Here is an 18,467-nt window from a genome sequence, read left to right on the forward strand (position 1 = left end):
AAGTTAAGGATGTACTTAAGTCTCTCCAACACTGAACATAGTGAGATGTCAAGCTTTTTATTTTTGACTGGATAGTACTCAAGATAGTTACTAAGGTCAAGTCCAATCTAAAGCAATAATGTAAACACTGGCCAAAAAACCATACCTTTATTGCATTGCCTTTTGAAGTGATGCATGTTTCCAGAATGTGTGTTTTAGACTCACGATCATTAACAAAGCAAGAAAAAGGTCTATCCAGGTATAGTAACAAGGGATCCTAGCCAAAGCATTTATGGGAGTAAGAGAAACATACATTCTTAGGCATTACAGAGAATTACAGGCAGGTGGGAAGGTTCTGCCTTAGAAGTAGACAAGTTGGCTTACCAAATTTGTTTTCATGAAACAGACAAGTTCACATTGGCCTACTCATGCAAAGCAAAGAAAGCAGCAAACATCTTTTCACTGAATTGTGAGTTGTTCAACTACACAATGGGATTTTTCTAGCACAACAACAACTTATACCATTTTCCAGTCTATAATTGCTTAGGTAAAACTGCAAACCACCCAGGGCATTTAGCATACATTTTCCTTGGGTTTCAGCACCTGGTATACTACCTAAACTAGGCAAGACTAAGTGCATTTAGCTAAAAACCCTCTCCATCTGGATTTCTTCAAATAATTTTTCCAGGGGGATTGCAGGGTGACTACTTTACAGGAGAGATAGTATGCCAGTGCAGGCAGGAAAATGTTATAAAGCACTAGCAAATGGACCATTAAAGCTTGTTTTCTCTCTTCCTTAACATACTTTATGTACGTGTTCAGGTTGGATCCAACCATTTTCCCACTAGTGAAAAGTGGTCAAAGTCAATCAATACAAGAACCTGCATGAACAAAAGCTGTGTGGAACAAACACTGGAAGGAATTGGATACAATTGAGTGAAATGTTGGTGCGATCCAATCCATTGTTTCCCAATGTCAAATGGCGCACACTGATGCCTGAAGCTAGAAAACACACATACACAAGGTTAAACCTGCACAGATCCCAGTGCAAAGAAAGTATGAAATCTGCAGTCTCTCTTGGGCTTCTGCCCAGTGGAGTCCATAAAGAACAGTTCTGAGTCATTACTGTGAACAACAGTTGACAAAACGCTGGGCACTAGCCATTGGGAGTGAGAGGTCTGCCCTGGGTTTCTTATATTATTTGCTAAACATTAAACCTGCCTGAGGGAGTGATGGACATTTTGGCTGCACAACCTCTTTCTGTTGGGAGGGGCATTTTACAGTTGCTACGATTCAGAAATTCATGCAGTACTTTTTTTTCTTGCTTTTTGAGGAAACGTTTTTACCTAGAGGTTTGATTTAGGGTATTTGTGCTCAGTATTTCCTCCTATGTACTGAGAAAAAGGATTCACAAATATACATAACTGAAATTAACTGCTGCATTTTATGCATATCACCTGCATTTCATTTGCAAGATGGACAGACTGACTGGGTAGAACAGTAAAGGACCAGTACATCTGGAAGTCAATTCTTCAGTGTTTGAACGGAATTAGTCAAATCGTTCAAGCAGCCAGCCTCCTCATCCATACTCTGAAGCTGCCTCTTTCTCATCCTCCCCCCCAACTCACTCCAGTCATCATAAACCCATACAGTAGTGCAGAACTTTCTAGATATCGGTAAACATAACACCGCTGGAATGCAATAGGCGTGCCGTTCCCATGTGTACCAGAAAGACTGCTGGCAACTGCGTGTGAAGGAAAGTGACAGGGACCAGAGTCGGTTAGGTTTGTAATACTTTTTTATTATTATATCTCACAATCCAATGCCACACTGTGGGAGTGAAGAGCAGACCTCCTGCTCCAGGCTGTTGCGCCGTCCCACTTCAGTAAACTTAAATCTGTTAACTATCCAATCCTGGGCACACCTGAGCCACATCGCCAAAGCAAAGCGGGACTGTCCCGAGTCTTAGCGCCAGGAAGACTTCGCGGCAGTTAGTGGAGGGGGGGGGGGGGAGCCAACTTACCAATGTCCGAATTGCAGAACGCATCTTGGGGGTGGATGGGGACGCAGGTGCAGGCTTCCGCCACCAAGTCGCTCAGGCTCCAGCTGCCCAGCAGTGCCAACAGACTCAGCACCCACCCAGCCATGCTGCTGCTGCTGGAGGCTCCTTGCTCCGGAGTTGGGCAACTCCACGGAAAGCAAAGGGCGGAAGAAGAGGAGGCTCACTTGAGAGAGACACACACAACAAGTGGGGCAACTTCGGCCGCCTCTCCTCGCTCTCCCTGTTCCTGCTCCTGCTCCTGGCAGGACTTCTTGGCAGTTGGGGGGGGCGTGTAAGAAAAAGCTGGCGAGTCTCTTCCGCGCAAGTCCGCAGCTCCCAGAGCGCCTCTTTTCGCTTCTCGGCTCCTGGCAGCGGCGGGGAGTTATAGTCGCGATCGCGCCCCTCTCCGGCGCTCGGGGTCCCGCCCCCCGGACCAATCGGAGCCCCGCATTACCTCATTTCCCCCCCCCCGGGAAAGGGGAGTGGCAACAACCGACCCAAAAAAACCAAAAACCCAACACGTTTTGGAGGCGGGGTCGTAGCGAGGGATTCAGCTCCATATAGGGAATAATGTGCCTTCGCCGTTTCCAGGCGCCGCTTGGGACCGGGGGGGGGGCACCACTGGTTGGTGTTCGGAGGAAGCGGGCGGGAGGAAGAGGCGACCGGTGCGTCTCCCCGTCTCGGTGCAGGAAGCCAGGGAAGCAGCGCCCCCCGTTCCCGTCCCCCCGCTTCCCCGGCTCCAGGTCGCCACGTGTTGCTGGCAGCAGGCAGCCTTGCCGGACGGCTGCAGCGTCATGGAAACTAGCGGGTCGTCAAGAAGAGAGCCTACCAGATCTTCCCCCCAAGTGTTGGGTCCCTCACCTCGGCGCTCCGGAGTCAGAGGAAGATGAGTGTGCTTCCTCTTGCTGCACAGCCATTCCAGCCGTGCACGGGAGGTCTGTTTATAAGTTTCCGTGGGAAGTCCCCACTACCTGACGGGCTGCTTCCCACGACCGGCCTTTCGAGTCCTCACCGTCATGTGCAAAGCAGAAATCCTATATAAACTGAGTACAGCCTCATTTGAATCCCCCGCACAACGTGTACACTGTATGTGAATTGTATATGTATTCACTGTAACATGTAGGGGTGGCGTGTTAGCTGTTAGACAATAGATATGGACATACCAGTCGTTTAGGGCACACAAGTGGAGAAAGATGTGGCGGTGTGTCTGTAAAGTGCCATCAAGTCAAAGCTGCCTTCATAGGGTTTTCAAGGTAAACAACTAAGCAGAGGTGATGGGCCATTGCCTTCCTTTGCAAAGTCTTCCTTAGTGGTCTCCCATCCAAGTACCAAGCCTGCTTAGTTTCCAAGATCTGTTGATATTGGGCTATACCATACTGTTCCACATCCGAACAGGGAGAGGTACAAATTTCAGGGACTTTGTGTGGAGGCCCATGGTGGCTACCTCCAGCTCTGCTTATCCAACTTTAACACAAGGCTTTGCTGTTAAGATCTACAGGGAACAAGGTCTTGTGAAAAGATTCATTAAGTGCACTGCTATCGTGCCACTTTATGGTGAGAAAGTCAGGTGTGTAACTTCTTCCTGGAAGTGGTATGACATTTCAAGGCAGTAACACTCAGGAGCCACAGGCAGGTCTTTGACATGCCACCTGTGGCTTTGCTCCCCACTATGGCACTGCTCCCCACTATGGCACCTGCCCCATGTTTCAGGAAAGTGGGAAGAGCCCTAGCCTGGTGGGGCTTGATGTGGCTGGCAGGTGGTTCCTACCTTGACACAGCTGCTACTGGAGGAACAGGTAAGCTGCAATCTTCCTTGAGGTGCAGGGATTGAAGTAAATGTGGCTTTTTTGGTTGATGGCAACATCACCCAAAGCTCTGTGAGCTGTGGAGTGAGTAGCAATGCACTAAGGCCTGGTCTACACATGCAACAGAATGAGCTGGTAGAATGGACTGTACTGAGGGTCTAGTCTAACAATACCTAGTCTAACAATGCAATTCTATACATTGCAGCAGTGGTTCTCGGTTTCCACAAATTCCTTTTGACTACATGCTAAACTCAGCATGAATCAACATTTTGCACAGCTCCATAAGCAAACAAACTTTTACTCTAATAACAGTGTCTAAATGCTGATCCATAAAGAGTTCGGTGCTGCTTGACATTCATACCGATGTTTCAGTACATGGCAGCCAAAGCTCAAAATCGGCATGCAGCTGCTACACAATCTGGGCCTATATACATGTGGCACTGGGTTTCTTTTACCTGTGATTAAGAGATAGAAAGCCAGCCATGGGAACATACACACCTTTCCTTCAGTCCTCAGCAAATCCCCTTGAGCCCCTTGAGTTCCCTTGAGCCCCTTGCATTCTCACTGCCACTGAGTGTTTCTTCGTTGTTGACCCACTACTACCTACCAATCTGGGCAAGGAAGTACCCACAAAACAGGGCAGGTGAATGCAGAAATAGATAATTTCAAACACTGAAACAGAGCAGTTTGTCAACCTGTCCTGCCCCGCTGTTACGCTGCCACTAAAAATGCTTGAAAACTAAGATTAGTACAAAATGCAGTTGCCAGCCAGCATTATAAGTCCCAAATGGTCTGGGCCCAAGACATCTGAAGGACTGTCTTCTTCTGTATGAACCTACCCATACTCTTAGATCTCCTCCTTCTGCCATGTGAGATATTGTAGGTGGGCAATTGAGAGGGGATTTTTTGTTGCTGTGGTGGTGCATGGACTCTAGAACAGGGGAGCATTTTTTATAGCATGGCTTTTGGCTGTACTTTCACTGACTAGCCTAAAAAGGTTCCTGTTAGTAGTCACTCAGAGATACTTCCTAGTATGTGCATGTGAAATGCCATCAAATTGCAGCTGATCCCATTGGGCTTTCAAGGCAGGAGACATTCAGAGGTGGTCACTCTGCATAGTGTTCCTTGGTGGTCTCCCATCCAAATACTAACCAAGGCTGACCCTCCTTAGCTTCCAAGATCTAACATGATCACACTGGCCTGGGCATAACTATACTGCTAGTATGTAATGAGGTAATCATCTGGCATATTTAGAAAGAAGACCCATGTCAATAATTGCAAACACACCAGTGAAAGTAACTGAGGATATCTGTGTTTTCTATCTAAGTACATTTTATTCTACCCTCTTCCCAAGGAGCTCTGGGCAGCACACATAATTCTTCATTTTATCCTCACAACATGCCAATGACATAGATAGGCTGAGAGATACTGCCTGGTGTAAGATCATCCAGCATGTTTCATGGGTGGGTAGTGATTTGAACCCAGGCCTCCCAGATTCTAGTCTAATATCCTAACCTTGATGACACAGTAGCTTTAACGTGAAACTACACCAAAACTATAAAATACCAGCAGACATGGGGTATTCCCCCCTTCCCCAAACAGGGCCCGTGTCTGTATTGCTTATACCTTGGTTGCTCTGTTACCCTTGCTAGTTGCCCACCCCATGATTTTGATAATCCTTACAATAAATATGCCAGGAAAGCTACTATTATTTAGCCAATCCATCAGTTAGTGAGTGTATGCCACTGTATCTCCATATGCTTTCTTTAATACAAAAATTTCATCCTGACATTGCAAATAACTAGCCTACAGTTCTCACCCACCACATTCCACCAAGTCTTGGGTACACAAAATGGAGAGAGGCTGTTTCTGTTCTCAAAATATCTTGCAGACATTTGAGTTCAAAATGCAAGCAGGTATGAAGGAGATATCTGGTGACTCAAGCAGTGATAAGTGACTTCTGAAACCAAAGGTCGTCACTTCCAGATTGTAAATTTTCTCTGGACACAGATTACACCTCATAATCGTTTGGAATGTGTCTGAGTATTATGCTAGAGGGCACTGTGTTGCAAGAGATTGGGGTCTTGGGACTTTATTGGAAATAAATAAAATTATGTTGCTCACCCCTGGTGATAATTAAAGGTTCAATGGATTGGATTCTCAGTTCTTTATGATGTCTGCCTTTGCTAAATTGCCACTGAGATACCTCTGTTCTCCTTCAGAACCATTTTGAATGTGGTTGTTCACTTCTTTTCTCAGCAAGGAATATCTGAGATGCTGTTGCCAAAAGATGCTTGAAGAGGGTGAACAGTGACAGTAGCTAAAATGAATTGGTACCTTACAGGACACTATTACATCATTGATAAATGAAATTATCCATCCATACAAATGAATCTCTTTTCACTCCTGGTTAGATTTGATCATGAACATTTAAAAGACTCAGGATTTAAAGGTAGCTGCTTCTGAATCAGCAAAACCCTGTAAATATTTTTAAAGGGAACAAAGATTGTCATTGAATTGGCAATATGTTACATGTTCCCACTACTTCTTGCTGACTTTTATTTTTGGTATATGCCCTGAGTTTTCTTGAGAAAAGTGGACTTACTTTAAAATAAATCTCCATGACAGAACCTGCCACACACAGAGACACACAGAAACACAGACACACACATCGTGAATGAATACCTTGCTTCAAATTCTGTAATGTTTCTTTCCACGCCTGAAGGAGGACACCAATGCAGATATTTTCCACACTTAGGCTAGTGCTAGCCGGTTATATGTATAAGCGAAATGCCCATAATTATATCAAAATACACCATGCTGATTCCTGGGGTGTACAGTATCTCTGTGTGCTCTGTATAAAAAGATATGTGGTGCACCTGGAAGAATTCCTTTCAATATGAGCCAGCTTACCTCGTGTCTCAGTTGAAGGCAGCTTTTGCTATCACCACAATAATGTCCTCAAGTGAATAGCCCCCATTCACTTTACTCAGGAACACCACTGGTGTGGAGTCTAAACTTTGCCCATGGTGGCCGTGTTGCTGTTCAGTCGCACAGTCGAGTCCGACTCTTCGCGACCCCATGGACCAGATCATGCCAGGCCTTCCGGTCTTCCTCCGTCCTCTGAAGTTTGCTCAACTTCTTATGTTCAACTTCATGGTGGCCGTAGCCACTGACAATAAGTTTCCTCTTACCTCTATAATGGACCCCCTGATATTCTCCCCACTCTGAGGCAGATTTTCCCTCCAAAATTCTTAATTTCCTTCAGGTACTGAGTTAGCTCCCAGCAGCATGATAATATTGGAGGTTTTATAAATCTGAATTTCCCACCCTGTGACAGAATCTAATTTGGCTTTTGCCCAGCCCAAGAACTTGTCGGAAGAAAACAGGAGCCCTCTTTCTAGATCCCTTGAAATGGCACTGGAGACTGTGTACAGTGAACAACTAATAAAGATTTTATTTAATAGGTAGGTATGGTATGGAGTTGTTAGGAATTGGTAAGGCTGAGGTAAACGTTGGTAAAACAGTATATATTTCAGTTGACAGATGAGATGGTGTTATAGCAGCTTATTTTCACAAATTCTTGGTTCTTATCAGTGAGCGATGGTTGACAGAGTACTTAAGTTTCAGTTACAATGTTTCTGCATATAGCTGCCTAATAACTGCTCAGGTTTTCTGGAAAGGTCACTCTTTTAGTGCGCCAAATTCTTTCTCATTTTCTGAAATCATGTGTCTTCTTTCTATAACCGTTTCCTTTCACAACAGACCCAGGACTGCCTGAGTGCCAATTCCCTGTTCAACTGGACAGGACTTATATTTCTTTCCTTAAAATATAATCTTATTCCTTTTAGCCTGATTGGGAGCTTCAGCCTGCTACCCAGTCACTCTTTGCCAAAATGTCAAACCCCAGTTCTTGGTATCTGTGTAATGTACTTCAGTTTTAGCTGACACTAGACTCTAAATGCTTAGATGCAATTCTTTCTCAGGTTATGTTGAACACAGCTAAGAGTATCTCCCTTTATTCAAAAGGTGAACCTGTCTGATAGACTTTTAGTCAGACTCTTCAGACATGCACTCCTTTAGCTGAACTTTTACTTTACTGAACAGTAACTGCCACTGAACTCAAAACGAACTAACTCTCCCCTCAGCACCCAGCTGATTTTATATTTCCCTCAGCTGGTGCAGAACAAGCTGTCACTCAAGCTTAACATTCTAGAGCAGAGTTAACTATTTGCTTCCCTTCTCTGATGTCACTGCATTAGGAAAACAGCATTTTAAATGTAGTTTGTCACATCTCCCTCTTCATCTTCATGGTTTCTGTGCAGTCCCACATGGGGACTGTGCTTTTGCAGACCAGCCATGGAGAGGAGCTAGCAAGCTTTATAGAGAAGTTTCTAGAGCCCAAGAGTTCTCCCCCTCCTCTCTGTCTTCAGTGTACCCTTTCCCACCCAAAGGGTCACATGACGAAGGAGGAGTAAGCACTCTTCCCTCAGTTTCCTTCATGCTGCTGTAGGGAGAGGACATACCAGAGCAAGCTACTGTGAACGACATACCTCAGTGCAGGGGTCCTCAAACTACGCCCCGCGGGCCACATGCGGCCCGCCGAAAACATTTATCCGGCCCGCCGGCAGTGCCAGCTCACCTAGGGCGCGCTGGCCCTCAGGGGCGCCAAACTGCAGATATGTGCAGTGTGCATAGGAATTTGTTCAGAGTTTTTTTTAAAAAACTATAGTCCGGCCCTCCAACGGTCTGAGGGACAGTGAACTGGCCCCCTGTTTAAAAAGTTTGAGGACCCCTGCCTCAGTGCTTCTGACAGGTTTTCTTAACCTCTTCTTCATAAAAAAGGGTAGGATAGGAATTTTTAAGAATTGTGAGGAATGTGGAGCCAAAGTGGCACAAAATGATAAGCACAAATAATGCCTGTTGTGTTTGGGTGAAGGTCACAATACTACCTCATGCCTAGCTACCCAGTCACGCCAAAGGAAGGGCCGCTAGACTTAAAGTAGCTTTGTGGGGGAAACTTTGGGAACCCCAGGACCAACATTGGATAAATGCCCGGGCATAGAAAAAAGATTAAGGCCCCATTGTTAAGCTCAGTACCAACCCCCTTGATGCCACAGCCACCCGAAACATAGACGTTTCTCAATTGGCTTCAGAGCTGCTGGCAAAAATATCGAAGAAAAAGACAAAACATGTGCATTGCGCATCATTGTGCTGTTCACTGTCACCTCAACACCAATTGTCACCCTGGCACTGACAGCCCCCTTACCCCGACATTGAACTTCACTTTCATCTTGGGGTCGACACAATTCCCCGGGTCGTCATTGCTCCTGAGTGGAGTCTCAGAACCATGCATCATTGCCAACTGATCATGCTTCGATATCTCCTCAACTTCAATTGTCACCAATACTGATTGATATCAACCTCTTTCCAAAGCCGAGAACCTTGTTGCCTTTGGGGCAACACCACCAGTCTCTGAGACTTTCAGACCAGAAAGTCTTTGAGATCCCGCCAGCACAATCTCCAGTGCAACATGGATGACAAGAGGAGGGACCATCAAATCTGGGGCCTCTACAAAGTATGCCCCTGTTCCCTTCTCCAGTGATGTTCCCCACACAATGGGGCTCATGGGACTAGCAGCAATTTCCTCCATAGTATCCACTGTCTCAATCTTCTAAGTCCAGTAGCAAGTTACTGCCAACCAACATTCCATCACGGCCTCCCCTCTCCACTTCTCCTTCAAAGCATTTAAAGGGACCCTTTAAATGCTTTGGGGGAGAAGTGGGGGCTGTGCGTTTGCACTCCCAGCTGTGAATTCGTGGCTTGGAGTGCTTTGGGAGAGAAGCGGGGGCCATGCGCCTGCACTCCAAGCCAGGGCCTTGGGAAGAATTTGGGCGGCAAGGCCCCAGGAGGCCCCACCGTGGCTACGGGCCTGGGTCGCTCAAGCAGGAGCACGTGCAGACTGTTGACTGGGCAGCAGCTGCATGATGAAGTAGGTAAGGACAGCCCTAATGAGCCACTCTGCATTTATTTAAAGATGTTCCAGCCGACCTAACAGCCTGGGCCATATCAGCATAGTTTTGTTAAAATCAGTCAACATCACTTTGCAAAGCAGTAAGCTCAAAACTTCTGTCTTTGTGTGTCTGTGTGTGTGTTTGTAGAATAGTATCCCTGTTATACAAGCCTTTGCTATCCAAAAGTTCTGCTTATCTCAATTCAGTCTGCATTCACAATGCAGCCTTACGTCAATGCGACCATCTATAAATAGCATTCCCATTTGAGCAAACTTTTTATTATCCAACTGTATTAAATGTCCTTGTGGGTTATTTATTCGTTTTTTTAAAAGCATTCAGGAAAAAATCTGGCACAACTCCTAAACATGGGATCCAAATTCAGCAAAAGGTTTCCTTCTTCCTTGCCCAAATGGTGACTGCATACACCCAGCAGAAACTGGTTTTAACCCACTCATTGCTGAAGTTTGCCCTTCCTATATGCTACCTAGCCAGATCCATGTTTTCGGTGGCAGGGAGAAAATGCCTTCATGGCCATCTGGAGCAATTTTCCCCCCAGGATAAACTTCAGACCTCCTCTTAGCTCACAGTGCCTTGGCGTCAGAAATCCCATCGTAACATTGCAATCTACATTAATCAGAGCCATACCATTTGTTCCTTCTTTCATAAGGATGCAATTCTCTGAAGGCTTACAGGATTCCTTTTTGGAAACCTTAAAAAGTAATTTGTGCATGCAAGGTACAATTTATTTGCAGTTAGGCAGGCTGAGGATAAAGCCTCCATAAATTCCTTCTCTCTGTTGGTGATCTTCATAGGAACAAAATTGCTTCCTTGCAGTTTCTTTGAAAGCTGCACCTACCGCTTACAGTTGCTTGTCTACATGCCTATAAAATTTCAGCAACTAGGAGGTTAGAGGAGTCGAGTCACTTTTCTGTCTGCATGTCAGAAGCAACTGAGACTTCCTCCTGTTCCCATGCTTCACATTACAGGCAAATTATATATTTCTAATCTTTATTCCCTAGTATTTCTAGAGCATCTATCATTCTGTAGAACAGGGTGTTATTTGAGAAGAGAATGCTTAGTTCATGATTGGAATGCCTTTCCTAATGAGGGCCAAACTAGACGTTATGATTCTTTCATGGGTTGGTTCTCCAATCCAATTTTCAGACCACCAGGCACACATTATGCTGCTGGGAATTAATTTCCCAGTGTGCAGGTGCATGATTTGGTTTGGGACCATGACAGTGGAAGAGAAACTTCAGCCTCTGCCCCTCATGACCTGAAATGGCTCCAAGGGCAGCACATGTACTGGTAGGCTACATGTGGAGCTCTCAGCCCCATGGGATGGAGACAGTGTTGGTTGCCCTGGTGGATGATCTGTGGAGATATCTGGATCAAGGCAGATCAGCACTGCTGATACTTCTTGATCTGTCAGTGGCGTTTGATATGGTTGATCATGGTTTGTTGACTCACCGCCTCACCAACGTGGGGATATGGGGGCATGCCTTGCAGTGGCTGGCCTCCTTTCTCCAAGATCAGGGACAGAGGGTGGTGCTTATGGAGGGATTATCTCACGACACCTGCTGGAATGTGGTGTGCCTCAGGGAGAAATTCTCTCCCCGATGCTGTTTAATATCTATATGCACCCCCTCACCTAGATTATCCAGAGGTATGGGCTGGGTTGTCACCAATATGCCAATGACACCCAGTTCTATTTACTGATGGCTGGCCACCCGGGCTCTGCCCCAGAAAATCTGGACAGGGCATTACAAACTGTGGCTGGATGGTTACAACAGAGCGGACTGAAATTTAATCCATTGAAGATGGAGGTCCTGCACCTGGGTCATGGGGGATTGGAATTGGGAATCAGGCTCCCAACCTTTGACGGGGGCCCATTGGTGCTGGCATTAGGGCTGCCAACCCCCCCGGTAGGGCGGAATTCCCCCCGCCCCGGAGGCCCGTTACCCGACGCCGGGGAATCGGGGCCCGGGGGGAACTCCGCCCCGGCGTGCGCGTCACCCGGAAATGACGTCGCACGCTGGGGGCAGGGCCACACCATTTGAGGGGAAAACAAAGAGTTTTCCCCTCAAATGGCACACGCACTTTTCAAGACGACTCCCGGACCGGCTGGACGCTCCCCCGCCGGTAGGGATTTTACATTTGGCAACCCTAGCTGGCATTGAAGGTGAAGAGCCTGGGGGTGTTCCTGGATGCCTTACTGACTATAGAGGCCCAGGTTTCTGTCACTGCCAGGTCTGCCTTTTTTTCATCTGAAACAGATCAGGCAGTTGGCCCCATATCTCACCCCCAGGATCTGGCTACAGTGACCCATGCAATGGTCACTTCCAGATTGGACTATTGTAATCCTCTCTATGTGGGGCTTCCCTTGGGTTTTCTACAGAAACTGCAGCTGGTGCACAATGCAGCAGCATGAGTGTTGAATACGTTGTCTGTGCAGATGCATATCCACCCTGTGCTGTGCAAACTACACTGGCTGCCTGTTGAGTACCAGATCTGCTTCAAGGTGCTGATGCTTACCTTCAAAGCCCTAGATGGCCAGGGGACTGCATATCTTCGAGACTGCCTCTCCCCTAATGAGCCTCAGGGACATCCATCTTGCCTCAACTAGGGCAAAGACTTTTTTGGCCCTGACCTTTACCTGGTGGAATGAGCTCATATGAGATCAGGGCCTTGCAGGACCTTTTACAGTTCCGCAGGGCCTGCAAGATGGAGCTCTTCCACCAGCAGGCTTTTAGTTGAGGTGGCGGGCATCCACACTCTATCAGGCCTCCCCTCCAGTGGATCAGATTTGTGTCATCATCTGGAACCCAAATTATACTAGACATCATCTGTTGAGGCACTGGCTAGGAGTACTGGAATCAGTAACAGTAATCTAATTGATGTATTTTAATTGTTTTTAACTGTCTGTATATTATTTATAATGGAACCTGCCCTGAGCCTGCTACTTGGGGAGGAAGGGATACAAATCTAATAAAATAAATAAAATAAAAATTATACTGCTGTATATAGCTTATTGTAAGTAGGATCCTATTACACTTGTGGGAAGGGCAGGCTATAAATACAATAAATAAATAAATAAAATGTAATTTCTTTACCACTTAATGTGTTATGTGAATATTTAGGCTATGCTTCAGTTCATTCTGGTGGTTCCAGACTTCTAAAATCCTAATGCGTTAGTTATTGAATGTCCCATTTTGTTTATTGTACTGGTTCACTACATGTAATCCGCCCTGAGTCCCTGTAAGAAGGGTAGACTATAAATAATGTAAATAAAATTTAAAAACCAAAATAAATAAAACATAGTTCCTCTAGAAAAAGGATGAAATGTTTTGAGGCTCTGAAACCTTAGAATAGAGTTGAAGAAGTTTTATTAGGTCCAAGGGGAAAAACACTTCCTCCAGTACTAATCAATTGCCCTTCCAAAATAATTCTTTCACCTGTGAAGGGATACAGAATCCCTACCAGCTTAAATCATTCTAAAATGGGGAATTAAAATACAGACAGGGTATATATGACATGAAGAACTCATCACTCAACTCCAGTCCCACCCACTAAAAAAATCTCCCACGTGGCACAGAGAAGTATAAATAATCCCCTCCTTGTACTGCTCTCCTCAGGTTCTAGATGAGCAGCTTTGTACTTCCTTTCATCAGTGTTACAGGGCAATAATGCATTAGCACTAGACTTCTGATGTGTATGATTAGGAGAACAAGAAGGAGCTAGCCCAGCCCTGGAGCTCAGCAGTCACCTGATATTGTCCCATAAGCGGTACAATTCCCAGCTGTTTATCTGCCATATGTGATGCCTTGTGGGCCTTCTATTGTCCTTTCCTCTAATAACACGTTTGGTGTCCTCACAGCAAGCATGTGAAGCAAAGTCACATATAGGCAACCAGGAGAACTAAGAGAGAGCAGAAAAATTCTGTTCTTGACAAGGATTGTGCATACTGAAGAAAAATAGGACAGAACCGTGCAAATTGATTTGTATACTAATAATGTATATTAGAAAAGTAGCATAAGTGTTCAAAAAGCAATAGTCACATGCCAGTTTTCCTAATGTCTATCCAATAAATAACAAGATAGCAAAACACAATTCATAACATCTCACACACATATTTAGAACAATGCAACACTGGAATTCATAATAAACAAAATGTCCAAAATATATTCACAGAGTGATGATTGTTATCAACAAGACTGGATTGCTCTGGCAATTGATGATGACTTGACAAGTGTTCCGGTATGTGCTGTTTCTAATTCTCTTCAGAAATTGAAGGCTTCAGTGTTCAGAAACAAGCATCCAAAAGGTCTTTATCAACATCATATACATTTTTCTGAATTTCCTAATAGTGACATAATTCCTCTAGAAGGATGAGACATGTTTTGAGGCTCTGAAACCCTTGAAGCAGAATAGAGTTGGGGAAACTATCATTATTGATATTATTATTATTATTATTAGGAGATCAGGAGAAATGTACAAAGTCTCATTTACATCAAATCTGGCCCTTGCAACAAATGAGTTCGACACCCCTAGCCTAGGGAGTAATTTCCTCCACCTCCACCCTTTTAACTATATCCAACATTGAGGCTGTCAAAAGGAAGGGAGGCAGCAGACAGGCATCCTTCCTTCCTACATGGGACAAGATCCACCTAGGTTACCCTTCTTGTGCCCATACAACTGTTGCTTTAATAAAGTGATCAAAAGCAGATGCTGGGCATTTCCACAACTTGTTACAATGAATTATGTGAGTTAATTACACATTGTATGAACAAATTGTTCCTTTGTTCCTTTTGGCCAGGGTACTAAACTATTTTTTCTAAATTGGTTTTTCAGTTGACTCCGAGTCCTACTGGAGAGAGAATGAATAATTTTATTGTATTCAGTTTCTCCCTCTGGAATGCAGTTTGGGGTAGGATTAGGACTGCCAACCTCCACGCTGGGCCTGGAGATCTCCTGGAAGTACAACTGATCGCTAGACTATAGAGATCAGTTTTCCCTGGAGAAAATGGCTACTTTATGCAATAATCCCCCCTGAAATCCTCCCCAAGCCCCACCCACCCCCCAAATATCCAGGAATTTCCCAACCTAGAGTTGGCAAGCCTAGGTAGGATACTGAAGAATGATGTTCTGTTGGGTGGTCTACATTGTATATAATAGTAATTATACTGAAGGCTTCTACAGTTTTGAACTACCTCTCAGCCTCACAGTGGAAAGCACATGCACCCCTCCCACAAACATTCAGTTGCCTTATTGGTTTCTTAATGAAATATATGTTCCAGTACATACCCTTTTCACAGCCCATAAAACTTTTCCAGTCTTTCCTTGTTTTGATGTATTTGTCCATGCAATTGAACAGAGTATGGTTCAGGCTGCACTAGGTGTTATATACTTTTAAATCCAATCTATTTTTACATATCAGTGTATTTGCAACATGTTTTGACGTGCATAAAATAAGTAGATGCCAAGCAGGTCTACTCAAAAGTCTACTCAAGTCTTTTCTTTGGATGTCTTCAACAAATTTTCATAGTAGTAGCTCTTTATAACAATGTGCATTGTAAGTTTCAGGATACTTGGGAGGCCATTTCCCCCAGTACAATGTTGAAAATTCAGCCCTGTATTGCTGGTGTGAGCTAGTCAAACCACTTGTTCTCCTTTTCATATCTTTGATCCCCCCCATCTCTTGGTGGTTTCAACTTGAAGTGTTTGAAATTAAACATTTCTGAAAGGCATCTGTAGATTTTTTACATGGATGGAACAAAGGGATTTCAGATAAACAAAGGTACTTTGGAAACGCAAAAGAGAGCAGAAGTTCCCAATGTTTTTGTGCCTGGCACTCCAGCGAGTAGTTAAAGATCAGGTTTTTTCCCCTGTTGTTCCTTTGTGTGTACCAGCCTTTGGCTTATGCAGTGAGCTGCAATTAAAATGTCTGGAATGCCTCGCATTTTTAAGAGCGCTTTACGGGGGCTCGGTGGCATTGTGGCTGCATGCTGGTGGAATTCAAGAGCAGACGTAACTGTGATTGTGGGCTAAAGTATCTGATTGGCGTATCTTGAAAGAGGTGCTGTCTTTAAACTGAGGAGAATAGGGCATGATGAATTATACGCAGAGGAAGCATTCAGCTGTCTCATTTATATCCTGCTCTTCTCCTAAATAGCATTCAGAGAGTTATCCCATTTTATCTTTACAATAACCACTTGGAGTAGATTAGGTTCACAGATAAAGACTTGCCCAGAGCCACCTGGGAAACTTTATACTTGAGCCTGTTTTCCTGGTCCACATCCAGCCTTCGTAATATTCAGCAATGGGAGATACATAATGGAATGGAACTTTCATTTCTTCCCCCTCCCACCGCAGCCCACAAAATCCATTCCTAGATGATAGGGGTCCCTGAAGAACAACATGAGGGAGATGGCCTGAAGCAGGAAAGAACTGGTGGGAATTTGCAGCTAAGTCTGGATCTAACCCAAATCAGCCCAGTGTTAAAAAAAAAAAAAGAAATAACAACTTACCAGAGTTCTGTCTTTTATCCATACTCCCCCCTCCCCACCCGCTGCCAACGCTAATAACAGGGTTGGTTTTGATCAGTGAAACTGTGTGGGGCTGGAAGAGTTAAAACCCTTCGTCCCCCTCGCTGTGTGATCCTGACCCAAATTGGGTGCCCTGTATGACTACCACTTCTTTGCTACTTTAAAAAAAATTCTGAGAACCAATCACCAGTTTCCTAGAATCTTGTCTCATTAGACCCTTCCTCACCTATATTCTAGGAAGCATTTTCAAATCCCAGATCTGCTAATAACTTTCTTTTTTAAAAAAAATAGGCAAGCACCTATAAAAGACACTTTTTCTGCACCTTAAGAATATCAGTTTAAAAAAAACACTCATTTTCATTTGCATTCTTTGGGCATCTTTCTATATAAAAGTTAGTTCCTGTCCTGACATTTTGTCACAGTCTAGTGTGATCAAGAAACAGAACTCTGGATTTCCTTGCCAAGAAAAATACGGACTCTTCATCGTTTCCCATCCATCCAGCTTGATAGGTCTTGAGTTATTACAAAAGTAAACATCAGTGACAGAATAAAACTCATAAGAGGTAAGCAAATAAATAAATGGGAAATCGATAATCCACCCCTGCTGGAGAAAGACTTATAGCTGAAGGACTTTTGACCAGTTGGGAAAGACCATTTACAATAATCTGCCGCAGAGACTGTTTCTTACATCACTGCTACTATTTTCTTATGTTAGTTCTTTCTTGCATTATGTAATATGCATCTATTGAGTAACCAGCTTCACCATTAGCAAGCAAAAAATAGTTTGCTTTCTTATAGTTTGCAAGTACAAAACAGTGCTGGTGTTCATTATATACAAAGCATGCGGATTTCTGCTGAGAACCATGGTGACTTCTCACCCCATTTACATCCAGTTACCACGTATAACTGAGCTTTTAAAAAACATTAAGCAGTTTTTCTGCCTGAAAATTATAGTTTTGAATCAACAGTGTAAATGTTGTGTGTGTGTGTGTTAAATTGAACTATCCCTCCTTTTCATAATCCAGAACTAAGAATGGAGTTCCATATTCTATAACATCAACTGCAAAGCTCTAACTGTCCATTCCAACAGAGCCATAATCAATCTAGCTCTAAAGAGGCCTGGTAATTTCCATTATGAAGATTGTGAGGTTAAAAAATCTCAGCTTCGGTGCTCTTACTGCTGTGGAATTTCCCCCTTTTCATTTTTCAACAGCAGTCCTAAAGAGATGACAGGAGGATAGCAGATATACAGCCCGAAGAAAAGTTTGCATCACTCATTTTTCCTGTTCTTCTTGTGTCTAGAGTCATAAATTCATCAAAGAAAACTGGAAGGTCTTTTCAAGGTCTTGTCTTTGAGCTCCAAATATCCTATATTAAGGGCAGAGGCTGGAGGCATCTGTTGCATGATACAGACATGTGGTGAAAAATACTTCCCCTCTTTTAAAAATGAACATTAGAAGTTTCTCAATTCAGTCAGTGACATATTTGGACTGTGGTAGATGGGAGAATGAGGTTTGTGTTGTTGTTGTTGTTAATTACCAGTCAGATATTATTATTATTAAATATTATTAATTACCAGTCAGATATGTGACTGGTAGATGGTGTTCTGCAATTTGAGATCGAGCCATGTTCTTGGAAATTGCAGATGTATCTTTGTAGGATTCTTGCTGTTCCAAGCAACACTGTCTTCTGGAGCTGAGCTGGTGTTATTTGCTCAATGCCCCAAATGTCCAGGTGTTTCTTGAGAGTTCTAGGCCCTGCTCCAAGGGCCCCAGTGATAACTGGCACAATGGTAACCTTCTCCCAAAGGCACTCTAACTTTATATTTATGTTTTTGTATCTTGTGATCTCCTCCTCCTCATTATTATTATTATTATTATTAGCAATGTCCTTCTTTAATTCAGAAGTTTGTTTCAGTACAGCATTTTCAGCTTGTAGGTTCAAAGCCAACCAAAAGGAGCCACAACAGGTTTAGAAATTTGCCATTCCTTACAAAATAACCTGTGGTGCAATCAAAGTCAGGGTTTCTTTCCCGGGTCCATGGATGGGACATGTAGGAGAACGGGGGGGGGGGGGGGGAAAA

The 18,467-nt window shown here is 44.2% G+C and overlaps 2 protein-coding genes across 3 annotated transcripts in view; one reads left to right on the plus strand and one right to left on the minus strand.

Moving 5' to 3' along the window:
• TIMP3 (TIMP metallopeptidase inhibitor 3) overlaps positions 1-2,435 on the minus strand; it is a 54,772-nt gene extending 52,337 nt beyond the window's left edge. Inside the window, exon 1 of the mRNA XM_015427585.1 lies at positions 2,003-2,435. Within this exon, the coding sequence (XP_015283071.1) occupies positions 2,003-2,126 (124 nt within the window). The 5' untranslated portion in view covers positions 2,127-2,435. The remainder of the gene's footprint in view (positions 1-2,002) is intronic.
• Positions 1-18,467, plus strand: part of SYN3 (synapsin III) — a 290,629-nt gene that overhangs the window by 129,301 nt on the left and 142,861 nt on the right. The window lies entirely within an intron of this gene.

The sequence above is a fragment of the Gekko japonicus genome, unplaced genomic scaffold, assembly GCF_001447785.1.
Source record: "Gekko japonicus isolate JY-2015 unplaced genomic scaffold, Gekko_japonicus_V1.1 scaffold28, whole genome shotgun sequence".
Classification (NCBI taxonomy): Eukaryota; Metazoa; Chordata; class Lepidosauria; order Squamata; family Gekkonidae; genus Gekko; species Gekko japonicus.